This window comes from Dipodomys merriami, unplaced genomic scaffold, assembly GCF_024711535.1.
Source record: "Dipodomys merriami isolate MVZ:Mamm:240054 unplaced genomic scaffold, mDipMer1.0.p SCAF_31, whole genome shotgun sequence".
Lineage (NCBI taxonomy): Eukaryota > Metazoa > Chordata > Mammalia > Rodentia > Heteromyidae > Dipodomys > Dipodomys merriami.
Genome location: NW_027204604.1, coordinates 5039789 through 5054003, shown reverse-complemented (window position 1 = coordinate 5054003; position 14215 = coordinate 5039789). Strand labels below are relative to the sequence as shown.

At 45.6% G+C, this 14215-nt stretch overlaps 1 protein-coding gene across 3 annotated transcripts in view; it reads left to right on the top strand.

The window, feature by feature from the left end:
* The first annotated feature begins 11625 nt into the window (after positions 1 to 11625).
* Vash2 (vasohibin 2) overlaps positions 11626 to 14215 on the top strand; it is a 32668-nt gene continuing 30078 nt past the window's right edge. For all 3 annotated transcript variants that reach the window (XM_070041526.1, XM_070041524.1, XM_070041525.1), the window contains exon 1: positions 11626 to 11901. In XM_070041526.1, the coding sequence (XP_069897627.1) occupies positions 11626 to 11901 (276 nt within the window). The remainder of the gene's footprint in view (positions 11902 to 14215) is intronic.

The window sequence follows — 14215 nt, the reverse complement described above, 5'->3', positions numbered from 1 at the left end:
CTGGAGAGTTTAGGGGATCTGAAGGTACGAGATGGGCATGTGTGATCCATTTGTTGCTCTCCAAGCCCTCAAGGTCCCATGCTTTTTCCTCCCAGAGCTCTGACTTTGACATGACATGACATGACATGACAGCTTGTCAGGGCTATGCATGTAATCTCCTTGGCTGTTCTCCTACCCTGTGACCAAGTCTTGGGTTGGATTTAGACAGTTTATCCTGTGACCGGAGGATGTAAGTCTCTTCCTTCAAGTTGTGGAGAGGCTCTCTGGCCTTCAAAGCATTTCATGAGTTGATAATTATCTGCTCTGAGTCTGTCATTTGCAGTTTTCCAGGTCTCTAGTGTCTTATTTTTATTTATTTTTTATGTTTAAATGTTTTATTTCTTTTTGTCAGTCATGGGGCCTGAACTCTGGGTCTGAGCGCTGTCCCTCAGCTCTTCAGCTCAAGGCTAGCACTCTACCACTTGAGCCACAGCGCCACTTCCGGCTTTTTCTGCTTATGTGGTGCTGAGGAATCAAACCCAGGGCCTCATGCATGCAAGGCAAGCACTCTACCACTGAGCCACCTTCCCAGCCCGTGTCTTATTATTTTTAAATATGGTAATATATATACAACCATATTAAAATATGTACTAATACTAAATACATATATATGTAGTCTTAGCCAGATTGTTTAATTTATTAATTAATTAATTTATTGCCAGGCTGGGGCTTGAACTCTGGGCCTGGGTGCTATCCCTGAGCTTCTTTCGTTCAAGACTAGCACTTGAGCCACAGGGCCACTTCTGGCTTTTTTTTTTTTTTTTGGATTAGTTTATTGGAGATAAGGGTCTCATGGACTTTCCTGCCCAGATAGGCTTCAAACTTTGATCCTCAGATCTCAGCCTCGTGAATAGCTAAGACTACAAGCATGAGCCACTGACGCTGTGGCCAGGATTCAGTTTAGATGATCCCAGTCTTGTTATCAACATCCAAAACATGACAATCAGGAGTCAGTTGAATATATGGCTTCTTTGCTCCATCAGGTGTAAATGGCGTTTTGTCCTCTCCCACATCACTGTCATAGACCTTGTTCACAGCCTGCTCACTCTGTTGTTGACCTTGACATCCACAGTGAACATGAGAGTGCTGTCATGTGCCTTCTCCAGGGAGCACTCTGCTGTGGGGGGAGGAGGGGGTATGACTGTACAGTGGTCAAGTATTTTGTCCTACAGGTGCTCTTCTGAGGATCTTTGGGCTACAACAAGCCTCAGTGTCTTGGGTCACTAGAAGGTGACTCACACGGAGCTCTTCTTGCTTGTCTATGGATCCATTTTAGCCTGACCTTCTTGACCTTCAGAGCTTCGCTTTAGGAAGGACTGAGAGAGTTGTTCTTCATTTTTGGTGCCATCTTGGTGAAAAGGCTCTCTTGTAGCTTATAGTCACCATTGTTTCCAAACAAGTTTCACAGCTATTTGTCCTCCTAAAATCTTGTCTCAGTTCATCCCCAAATCCTTGTGGAATGCTGTGGGGCTATTGCAGGTCAGGGTCATTACCATCCCTCTGAGTATCAGCAAAGGGATCTCTATTGATCTCAGAGGGGTGAGCAATACAACCCCCAAATCCACTGTGAGGATTTGTTTTCTGGAACTATCCCTGTGGAATCAGTTGTCTTAGTGCTGTTTCTCTGAGAATCAGGACCCAAAATAGAGATTAAATGCAGACTGGGAAGACAGCAGGAGTAAATGAAAGGGAAAGGAGGTTGGCTGGAATGACAAGCAATGCAAAATGTCTCAAGCAGTTATCTGCTTCAAGACCAGGTATAAGGGCCATGGCATGTTACTCAGTATGTCTGCTCAGCCATGCAGTATATCTCTGGGCTGGCTGCACTGAACAAGAATCTTAAAACAGCCCATCAGAGGAAGGAAGAAATAATTTCTCTGCTCAGGCTTCCTCCAAACTCTTGCTTCTCACTGGTCAACATGCTTTCCATATGGAGTGAATTCCTTCAGTTCTATCATCCAGCCGCTTTGATGGCTGTTCAGAAGCAGAGACCATAGCATGCAGTGTGACATTTCATCTGAGGCCAGCAAGTGGCTGAGGATCACAGACTCCAGTGCCTGTGTCTGGCCAGCCTGACTGTTGCAGCAAGAGCCAAGAAGAGTATGGTACTTCTGGGCAAGTTTTCTTGTCAGTTTAAGTTAGCTGAATACACAGATTTGGTTAGCCATAGAGGCAGGTGTTGATTCCAATAGAAAAGTAAGGTCTAGAAAATGAGAGGAGGCATATTTAATATATAATATAATAACAAATATTTAATATATCTGATACATCTTTTAATAGTATATTGATTCAGTGCATGTATGTTTTATATGGAAAATGCCAAACATTCATAAGAAAATCACCATTTTTCAGCACACCAATGAAGAGTGCCTTGTCAAAAAACCTGGAAATTGTGGTCATAAATATTGTATCATTTCATCGATGAATAATTTATTATGCACCTCTGATAAGAGTTGACCATATCTTATCACTATCTGACCTAAACATAATTCTTTAACATTGTAAAATGCTCAGTTCTGTGTTGAAATTGCCTTGTATGAACATGTATGTTTTATTTTTGTTTTATAGTCATCTGCTAAGACTGGTAAACTCACAGAGACTTAATTGTTCTATATGGTGGGAGGTAGGAATTCAACTTCACTATGGTTGAAGTTATGTATTGTTAGATTCAATTTGTGGGTATTTTTGTTTGGTGTATTTTTCTTTATGTTCAAAAGTAAGGTTGCCAGTACTTTTCTTATTTCATACTTTCCTCAGCCTATTTTGGATGTGTTGTACCAGTTTAATAATTAATGTTTTTTTCTATTTTCTAAATAATTTCATATAAGATTTATTCCTTCAATATTTGTTATAATTGATGTGAAATTCTCCAGGTCAGATAATTTATTGGAGGGTAAAATTGAACACTTACAGGGCTTATAAGGTTTTCTATTTTTCCTGAAGTCAGTTTCGTTAATAAATGTCTGTAGAAATGATCAATTTTACTTGTTTTCAGATTCATTGGCATACAGTTGTTTATGGTACTCTATTATCTTTTTAGTCTGTTGCATCTATATTTCTTCCTTCAATTTCATTTTATTATACGTTATTGTATAAATCAGTCCTCTTCTTTCTGATTAAAAGTTCTTTGTCTCAGTCATTTCAAAATAATAACTTTTGGGGGGCTGGGAAGGTGGCTCAGTGGTAGAGTGCTTGCCTTGCATGCATGTGGCCCTGGGTTCGATTCCTTAGCACCACATAAGCAGAAAAAGCTGGAAGTGGTGCTGTGGCTCAAGTGGTAGAGTGCTAGCCTTGAGCTGATGAGCTAAGGGACAGCGCCCAGGCCCAGAGTTCAGGCCCCATGCCTGGCAAAAAACAAAACAAAACAAAAAAAACTTTTGGTCTTGTACATCCTTTCTCTTAGATCTTTCTTATTTATTTTATTTATATCTACTATTTTATTTTCCCTTTCCCCACCTTTTCATGATTACTTTTTACCTTTCTTTTTTTTTTTTTTTTGGTTGGTCGTGGGGTTTGAACTCTGAGCTTGGGCGCTGTCCCTGCACTCTTCAGCTCAAGGCCAGCGCTCTACCGCTTGAGCTACAGCGCTACTTCCAGTTTTCTAGTGGTTTATTGGAGATAAGAGTCTCACGGACTTTCCTGCCTGGGCTGGCTTTGAACTGTGATCCTCAGATCCCAGCCTCCTGAGTAGCTAGGATTACAGGCGTGAGCCACTGGTGCTCGGCCTTTTTACCTTTCTTTATTAGGACCAGTAGTGGGTTCCCAATCTAAAACTCAGGATCTTCTCATCATGATTTGGTCATAAATGACATGGAACTATATACCACAGGCTAGAAAGATAGACACTCTGGTTATTTAGTGATAAAAACATTTGACAAAGTATTTGCAGTAGCTGGGTGCTGATGGCTCATGCCTACACTTCTAGCTACTTAGTTGGCTAAGATCTGAGGACCATGGTTTGAGGCCAGCTTAGGCAAGTAAGTCTATGAGACTCTTATTTCCAATTAGACACCATAAAAGCTGGAAGTGGAGCTGTGGCTCAAGTGGTAGAGCACTAGCCTTGAGGAAAAGGAGCTCAGAGAGAGAGCCCAGGCCCTGAGTTCAAGCCCCACGACTGGCACAAAAACAAAACAAAACAAAAACTATTTATAGCGATTAGCTAATCAGATCGAGTGCCTACGACAGACCATATTACTTTAAAGGACATGGATCAAGGTGCATTGTACTCATAAATTGACATGTTGAATTGAAACCCTTTAAACCACTACCTAAAGATAAATTTTAAATATGAAGGACATTGGTGGAAAGAGCCAGAAGGCTAGTGTTTGTTGGTTTAGAAAAGTTTTTAATGAAGATTTTAAATAAAGAGATGATTATTCTGCTTTCCCCCTCTTTCCGATGATCTGAATAAAGAGGATACCCAGAGAAATCTGAAAACTATGTATTAAGAATGGCATAGCCTCTTAATGTTTGAACCACTGAATATAGGAAATCACTCTACCAACTTGCTCACCTCCCAGAGTGAGCAGACTCCCCATCCATATTTTATAGGATCTGTTTGCTATAGCATCTAATATACTTTTAATTTCATCTGATCATATTTTCATTTTTCTAGTACTGGAGATTGCACTCCTGGTTCTTGGCTAGACAGATGTCATACCACTTGAGCCAAAAAAAAAAAGTCCTTTTGCTTTTAGCTTGATGTTCATGTTCTTGGTAAGATTGGTGCTGTCAATTTCTTTATGGAGTCGTGACCCATCTTTGGGTAAGGAGTAAACCCTCATTGCTTGGGGGCCTTCTGTTTCAAGGTCCCCAAGTTCTGAGTGCTCCATGTTTTCTAGTTTTTAAATATATTCATTTATTTATTAGTTCATTTATTTTTTTTGTGAAAACAATGTACAGAGGGGTTACAATTACATGTGCAAGATAATGAGTACAATTTTTATAAACTATTGTAGCGTCCTCCATTGTTTCCCCTTTTAATCTTTTCCCATCCTCCTCCTGCCCTCCCCCACAGTCCTCCCCGCTCCCATACTCCCCACCACTCAGAAACCAAAGTTGTAAAGTTCGTTTTGGACCTAACGACTTGTACATCGCATTTTTGCAATGGGTCCAACTGTATCCCTAATTAAACGAATTGTTTTTCCCCTTCCCCTCCACAAATTATACTGACATGAGATACAGTGAAAGCAGTGGTTATACAATGGGGGAGGGACTTACAAAGTAAAAGAGAAATGATCTTATGAATGTGTCATAAACAATCGCTTGACCATGTTGACTTTGAGCTGTAATCCTCCTACTTCTACCTCATGAGTAGCTGGAACCACAGGTATATACTGCCACATCCTTGCTAATTTTTCAATTGTTTGTTTTGGTAGTGCTGTGCTTTGAGCTCAGGACATTCCCCTGGCTTATCACTTGAGCCATGTCTTTAGCTGTTTTGTACTATGAGGTTTTTGGTATTTTTTTTAAATTTTTATTTTATTTTATTTGAGAACATACTGTACAGAGGGGCTACAAGGTATTTTTTTTTTCTTCAGGAAAGATCTTCACTTTTGTCTAAGGTTAAATTTGGACTAATGTACTCTATTCATAACCCCCTGCATAGATGAAATCACAAGATATGACATCTGGATTGTTTTCTTGAGATGCAGGGTAGGGGGAGGGTGTCTCCCTTTTTTTTTTTTTTTTGCTTAGGTTGGCTTTTAACTGTGATCCTCCTGATCTCTTACATTCTAAGTAGCTGGATTATAGCTTCTGGCTTGGATTTGAGATAAGACCTCACTAACTTTTCCCTGGGCTGATCGTAAAGTGCTAATTGTCTGTCTTTGTCTCTGGAATAGCTGGTAATACAGGTGAGTGCCACTCTGCCTGCTATTGGTTATATTCTTTAGCTCTAGTTGGTTCTTTTCCAAGTCTAATTTGTCAATATTTTTTCCTGTTCATTGTTTATGTTTTTAATTCTCTTTTATTTCTATAAACACATGAGAACAATTAACTTATCATGGTTGATGGTTTTGGAGGTTCTAGTCCATGACAGGGTAGAAAATTGCTTTTAGGTCTCTATTGAGTACAAAGGGGGTAGTAGAGCATTTTGTCTTTCTTTTTCTTAGAACAATGCCAGGATTGTTAAATGATTGACAAAATATAAGTGTTGGCAATTAGTGAAAATGTCATTTCACTGAAGTCATTTTAGCACAGTACTTTTTTTTTTCCTGCCAGTCCTGGGGTTTGAACTCAGGGTCTGGGCACTATCCCTGAGCTTCTTTTGCTCAGGGCTAATTCTCTTGAGCCACAGCACCACTACTGGCTTTTTCTGTGTAGCTTATTGGAGATAAGAGTCTCATGGACTTTCCTGCCTGACTTTGAACTGTAATCCTGAGATCTCACCACCTTGAGTAGCTAGGATTACAGGCATGGGCCACCAGTACCTGGCAAACATTTAGGTTTTTTTGTATTGTTGGTTGTGGGGTTTGAACGAGCACAATGCTTTTTTTTTTTTTTACTTACTTCTCTCATCAGGCCAATCTTTGAACACCTGGGCTAGCTGAGTGATTGCATTAGGTACTTACTCACTGTGACAAAATGCCCGACCAAACAACTTAACAGAGCAAGAATTTGGCTCACAATTTCAAAGGTTTCAGTCCATGGTTGCTGGCCCTAAGTGCTTAAACAAATCATCCTGGAGGTAGGTGTGTGAGGCAGAGGATATCCTTCACCTCATGGTGGACAGGAAGCTAGATTGAGGAAGAAACTGGAGACCAGGCATAACTTTCAAAGGCATGCCTCTTTGGGGCCTATTTCCTCCAACTATATCCCATTCACTAGCTAGAACTAGTCATTCAACACATGGGTTCATGAGGAGACTTTTCACTTTTCAACCATAACTGTGGTATAATCAGCTGTTCTCATCACACACTTCTGGAAACTAAAGTCTAAGATCAAGGCACTGGTAGGTTCAGATCCCTCTGAAAACACTAGGGGAGGATCTGTTCCAGGTATTTCTCCTAGCTTCTAGGAGTTCCTTGGCTGTGGCAGAAGGGCTCCAATCTTCCCATGGAGTTCTGTGCTCATTTGGCTCTGTATCCAAAATTTCCCTTTTTTATGGAGACATCAATCTTATTGCCTTTGGAGCCCAGCCTTTTTTGTATGATCTCATCATAACTAATTACATCTGCAATGACAGTATTTCCAAATACGGTCACATTCTTCAGTACTAGTGTTAGAGCTTCAACATATGTGTTTATCTGTCAAGAGTTGGGGAGAGGGGTGTAAAATTCCACCCATAATTGGGTGGGTTTTCCTCTGTGCTATCAGTAAAGGCAGAAGGAAACTGCCAGGTCCTGTGTGTGTCAACTGCTCCCTCCCTGATTTTCCGTTTCCCTTCCATACACCCATGGCTTGATTTAAATGTTTGCCTCTTTCCCTGGAAAATTGGGAACATTATCTCTCAGGTAATGGAATAATGTTCCCAGATGTGCTAGGAACAGATGTTTCCAAATCTGTTTGGATAATGGCCTCAGATTCAGAGTAAAATCCAATTCTATGTAATAGGCTCATAAGCATGTGTTTATACAGACCTCATGTTATGGTTTGGATCTGAAATATTCCCCAAAGGACATGTGCTAGAATCTTGATTGCCAGGTGGTGGTGTTATTGAGGATGGGAGCTGGGTCTGGTGGAAAGGATGTTGTCACTAGGGTCATATCCTTGAAGGGAATAGTGGACTCCTGGTGCGCTCTCTGTCTGTCTGTCTGTCTCTTTCTCTCCTGGAGACCCTGAGATGAGCAGCTTTGCTCCAACACTTGCTTCCCACCACGATGTTCTGCCTGCCTCCCATGTTGCTCTTGGTCCAAAAGCAATGGGACCAAGCATCCATGGAATGAACTCTGAAACTATAAGCCATATCAATCTTTCCTCCTTATACATGCTGACAGAGACAAAATATCTCATCTCAGGTGTTGTGTATTGCTGAATAATGCAACTTTGTCTTTCTGAATCCACAACATCCCTCTAGCATAACAGTGTATCTATTTTTGAGGTGAGTAAGGCTCAGAAACGTTCATTTATCCCAAACTGTAGCATGAGCAAGTGACAGAGCTAGAAATGCGGTCCATCTGAGTAGTATTTTGTCCTCCTACTTACCTTTGTGGTTCTGACAGCTGACACTTGAATAATGAGGTACAATTTGAACCCTGTTCTCATTCCAAGTCTTCCCACTACACTGCTCTCCTGAACTAGTTTTTTTTTTATTATGAATGGAAGTGACCATGACTTCTGAGGCTGAGCATGCAGTTACCGTAGGCCCCTGTTCAAATCACAAATTGACCTTGTCCCATCACACGTATGTACTATTGGAGCTTCCAGACTATTGGAACTTTCAGACCCCTAATCTACAGGATCTGGGTCCCACTGAGAGTGTCATGTAATACAAAATATGCAAGGGAATGAAGAATTGGCTGGTGGTGCAATGCAACCCAGCTGTCAAATGCACAGGAATTCTGAACAAGAGTCCTTGTGACTGACAAAGCCTTCCCTGGGACTGCACCGTTCCTTCCAGGAGCCTCCCTACTGCTTCACTGGAAAAGAAGCCAGATCTTGGCTCTGTTTTCATAGGACACATCATTAGTTTTCCACCCATCCCAATCCCTGCAAAAGAAGAAAACAGGCAACTGGAATATTGGAGATAAACAACAAAAGCTCCACCACCCCCAGGGAGTCCTCAGTGTTCTAAGGCAAGAAGATAAAATAACAGCTCCATCTGGTACTCAGGTCCTTGGTTTAACAAGGTGACTATAGATCTTTGGATTTGGCCTATATGGGGCAGCAGGAAGTATTTCTGAAGAAAGTGACCATTGATGCTCTTTGATGTTCACTGGCTGGTCTGAGTGGTGAGAGTTGTTTTCTCCTGGGGTAATGTCAGGTTGAGTTCTTGTCCTCTGTATATAAAACCTCATTTTGAAACTCTAGAGCCCTGGACTGGAAAACTCCAGGGAAGAGGGAGAGAGCGATTTGAGGATAAATGCAAAATGAAGGAAGAATATTCATGAGGAAACAATATATCGCTCTCCAAGGCATGACTTCTGTTAATCCGGAAATTAAAACTGTTGGGTGCGTGTGCTGCAAACCTATAATCCTAGTTACTCAAGGAGGCTGAGATCTGAGGATTGAGGTTCAAAACCAGCCAGCACAGAGAAGTCTGCAAGAATCAGGTTCCCTACCTGTGCCTGTGCACCATGGGGTACTTTTTGCTTATTTATGTTTTAGTTTCTGAGGGACAGGTCTCACTCTTTAGTGCAGGCTAGCTTCAAACTTGAGATCCTCCTGCCTTACCCTCCTTAGTTCTGGGATGATAGGCATGTACCATCACACCCAAGACATTCTTAACCAAAGGTTCACAGTGTGGTCATAGGAGCTTCAACTTCTCAAAGCTGGCAAGCTGGGAGTTGAAAGAGAAAAAAAATACGATGGCCAGGTTTCTAAGTGTCCACAAGAGATCAAGTTGGGCAACCACACAGCCTGGAACTGGAAGAATACTGACAAAGTGAAGGTTCTACTCTAGTTTTTTTTAGGAAGAGAAGCTGAGGTCCAGAGGAGATAAGCGATGTGTTCAGAGTCACACAGCTCAACAAGAGTCATGCCTAGACTTACAGAGCCAAAGGTCAGTAATCTGGTGCTTTTCCCACCTCACGGTGTTCTGTACTATCTTAAGTAACTTTTAAAAATTTGAAGAAAGAGATGTTTCGTTGGTGAGTGTGGGAAGGCCACCCACTTCGTTGTCGTGGCTTTGAAACATGTTGCCAGCTATTAGGGCCTGGCTGGACTAATCGTCCAATGTCAGGATGGGTTTGAAGACACTTTATTATTAACCATAACTAATAACAGAGGATCTAAGAGGAACTTGTAGCATCTTAAAAAAAACACCAGTTAATTTTATGCATAGATAGAAATAGCCCCTGACCAAAGCACCTGGCATTTCCAGGTCGGGACAGGCGACTTGACTGACCAGTCCGCTCGAGGGACTGCTGTTCCAAGCACTAAGCCTCCCTTGACTCATTTACTGATCCTCTGCTTCCCACAGTCGCAAACCCTCACCGTGTGGGAACTAGATATGAAGTCCTCCACGACAAACTCCAGCCTCAGCGGTGCAGGGGCTCCAGACAGACAGACAGACAGACAGACACGCACACACACGCACACACAGATCTCGGATTTCTCGTGGCCGGCCCAGCTTCCTTTTACTCCAGACCCCGCCCGCCCGGGAAGCCCTGGAACCAATCAGAACGCCGGGGGAGCTCGGGGTTGTAGAATCCCGAGCCCGAGCCCCGCCCTTCTTTGTTGCGGCGGCCAATGGACGCATTCAGAACATCGGCGGCTGCCCGGGTGACTCGGTTATCTGTCACAGAATAACATTCGAGAATGGGACATGGAATGAGGCGACGATCGCCGCCGCCGCAGCACCCCCAGCCCTGCCCGCCGCCCCGAGACGCGCTGCGGTCATGAAGCCGGCCGGCCGGAGGTGGGTCCCCGGGCGAGCTGCGCGCGTCCTTCCCGCGCCCCGCGTCTGCAGCCGGGAGGGTGCTTCCCACGCCGCTCCCGCCCCGCCGACCCCCCACCCCACCCTTCCACGCCGGCCCCGCGCTGGAACTCGGGGGAAGGGGGGCGTGGAGCGCGTTCCGCTGGAATCCGGGGCTGGAACCGCCCCCAGCCATTCGCTGGCGGGGGAGGGGGGGGTCCTGGGAAAGAGAGGGTGGCGCGCGCGCGCGGGGCGGGGTAGGGGGGGCTTCCTGGGGCAAAACCCGGCCGCCTTTGCAAGCCGGGGCCGCTGCGGCGCCGGGCGCTCACGTGTCCGCACGTTTCCTTTAATTTGAAATTAATCAATTATTTATTTTGGCTTGGCCCGCGGCTCAGCCACGATCTGGGGATCGAGGAATGTGCTGCGGGGCGTAGCGGGGACCTCCGCGTTGCTCCACGCCACCCGAGTTTGTCTGTCTTCTGCCCACATCGTTCTCCCCCCCCCCGTCCCTCCTCCCCGCCAACCCCCTTGCGCACCCCCCTTCCTCTTCCCCTTAACCATCCTCGCATCCCTCCTCACCCCCCTCGGCCTCTAGATGTGTATGAAAAGTTGTGGTCAATTTTCATCCACCTTTCTAGGTAATCGGCCAGGCTGGAAGCTCGGATCCCATCCTTCGGTGGTGGTGTGTGTGGGGGTGGGGGGAGGGGGGGATGGGGTGGGGAGGGAGGGGATCTGGTCGATTGCGAGGGGAAACCGAGAAGGGGGTGTGACCTGGAGGACTCCCCTTCCCCAGCCCTCTCCCCGCGCTCCCTCCCTCCCCCATGGCCACTTAGCCCGGGTGTCTGCTGTCTCCGCTGATTTCAGGCACCGCCGGTAAGCGGGAAGCCCGGCCGCCCCCGCCGAGCCCCTGCGCCGCTTCCCCTCCGTGCGTCCTGCCGCCGCCGCGCGAGGCATGGAGAAGGCCGGCCTCGCGGGGCGCTGACCCCCCCGCCGCGCCCGCGCGCGCGCGCTCCCCGCTGCCGCCGCTGCCGCCGCGCGCCCCCGCCGCCTGGCCGTCCCCGCGCCGCACCATGACCGGCTCCGCGGCCGACACTCAGCGCTGCCCCCACCCCAAAAACGCCAAAGGCACCCGATCCCGGAGCAGCCACGCGCGGCCCGTGAGCCTGGCCACCAGCGGGGGTTCCGAGGAGGAGGACAAAGACGGTGGGGTGCTGTTTCACGTTAACAAGAGCGGCTTCCCCATCGACAGCCACACCTGGGAGCGCATGTGGATGCACGTGGCCAAGGTGCACCCCAAGGGGGGAGAGATGGTGGGCGCCATCAGGAACGCCGCCTTCTTGGCAAAGGTCAGTGGCCGCCGCCAGAGAGGGTGGGATGGGCGGTGGAAAGAGATCTCCATGTCGGTGGGGTGGGGTGGGGGAGTGGGGAGAGTCCCGCTAGGAACTCCAGGTCCTCCCGCCAGCTCTTGGCTTCATTGTCAGCGCCTGGTCTTGGAAGCTGTCCTGGAGCTGAGAGGTTGGGTTGGGCCAAGGTGTCTCCACGAAACTCACTCGTTTCCTGAAGGCCTTGTATATCCTGCGAACCCGCCCGCCACACCAGCCTGCTGAGAGCGCAGACGTCCCTGAGGATCCGCTATGTCTCTTGGAAGTGTCTCGCTCCTCTCCCAGCCCCCCCCTTCTCATAGCAAATGATTTATTAAGTTGTGAATGAATTTGCAGTCAACCAGTCAGTTGACTCATTTCTAGACTTTCTGCCAATTTTTTTTCTTCTCTTTCATGACAGTGACTTTCACCTCTGAAACTTGCATAAACAGAGATCTGGCTCTTCCTAGCTTATCTGGGATCAGAATGGGAGAGGGGGGAGGAAGAGTTTTGGCTGTGTCTTAGAAGGGACTTTCCAACACACTCGATGAATTAGTCTTTCTGGATAAAAGAAGAGAGACTTCAGGAATGAAGTTCTCTTTTTACCTTGGAGAGAAGCCAGTGAGGCGATTGGGCTTGGAATCAAGAATATTATTACAGAAGGAAGGGGGGGGATAGCTGCCTTCTAGAAAAATTCAAAATGTATGCTGGGGAGAGATGCTGAAGAGCCTGAGCGCCTAAATGTAGGTCTCTTGAACACTGGTGTGGCCGAAATTCCTGGACAGGTCTAGGAATAACCAACCCAAGACCTAGAAGGCCATCTGGTAGAGTCCCCAGCCTGGTGACAGCTGAGCCTCTGAGCCTGCCAGCCAAGAGGCTGCGTGTGCCCTTGGGGATGTGACAGAAACAGCAACTTCCTGCTGTATCAGTCAGTGTTTTATTACTCTGCTGGTCAAGGAAGTCTTCATTATGCCCAACTAGAAGCTTGTCTGCTTGAATGCCATCTGCAATTACCACTTACTCAGTTCTCCTTGAACACAAACAGCGCTGTTTCTGGTTTGCAGTGGTGAATTCAGAATTTTTCTTTACTTTCACATGAGCAGCCCAAGCCCTTAAATGTGGAAGAGGTGGCCACTGGGGACAGGGGATAGTGTGGCAACTGACCCGTGTTGCCTCTCTGACTCACATCCTCAGCCCCTTCCTGCCTCTAATGGTGTCTTCAGCCTTCTTCCAACCTTGTATGTGGAAGCCTTTATCCACACGGGAACTATGGAATCTTAGTATTGAATCTCTTTTTCCTGAAGACTGCCAGGCAGTGAGAGGCTCACCATCCCTGGCAATTCCAGGCCTAGCCAGATTTGATTGTGGAGAAGCTTTTTACTTTGTATGTGTGTGTATAGAGATAGTGGGGGTTGAACTTAGAGCCTCATGCTTAGCCTTTTTGCTCAAGGCTGATGCTCTACCACTTGAGTCACAGCTCTGCTTTTAGAAGCATTTTTTGTAGACTAGTAACCTACCACACATGCGTGCGCGCGCGCACACACACACACACACATACACACACACACACATGCCCACAATTACATTTTACCATTGTTCTTGGTGTTGCTCTTTGAATCAGAACACAGCATATCACCTTTCTTTGCTGCTTACAAAATGATCTTGAATACTATGAGATGTTGTTCTGATGATAGAAATCAAGGTAGTAAATTCTGTGCTATATCTAGCTTTGCAGTCAGGTCATTCATTTCAGATCTCTAGCTTTGCATTTTTTATCTGTGAGATGAGAATGGTCCAGGTTTTAGCCAATGTTCTTTCTAATTCTAAAATCCCATAACATTCGATCTGTGAGTCTCTGGATCTCTAATGCTGATCTGTCTAGCAATCTAGTAAATCATGAGCCCCCAGAACCATGACATTCTGTCATTCTACATCTTCCTTTGGTCTTCTTTGTCCACCAGTATCCACCTTTCGCCCTTTCCTATATGTCACAGTTCCCAGACCAATGGACACTCCTTCCTTGGCCTAGGATAGTTGTTAGTCTGAGTAGTTTAGCACATAGAACTTCTGCTTCTGAGACCTGCACCTGATTTGTTCAGTATTGTAGCTGAATTCTGTTCTTAAACAAGAATATTCCTAGCCTAGTAGAGTGGCTACCTGCCTGTAATCCTGGCACTTGGGAGGTGGAGACAGGAGGATCATGAGTTCAAGTCTAGCTTGGGATATAAGACTCTGCCTCAAAATAAAACATTATTTGTTCTCTAATACAGTACTGTATTATCATACTGTACTTTCATAG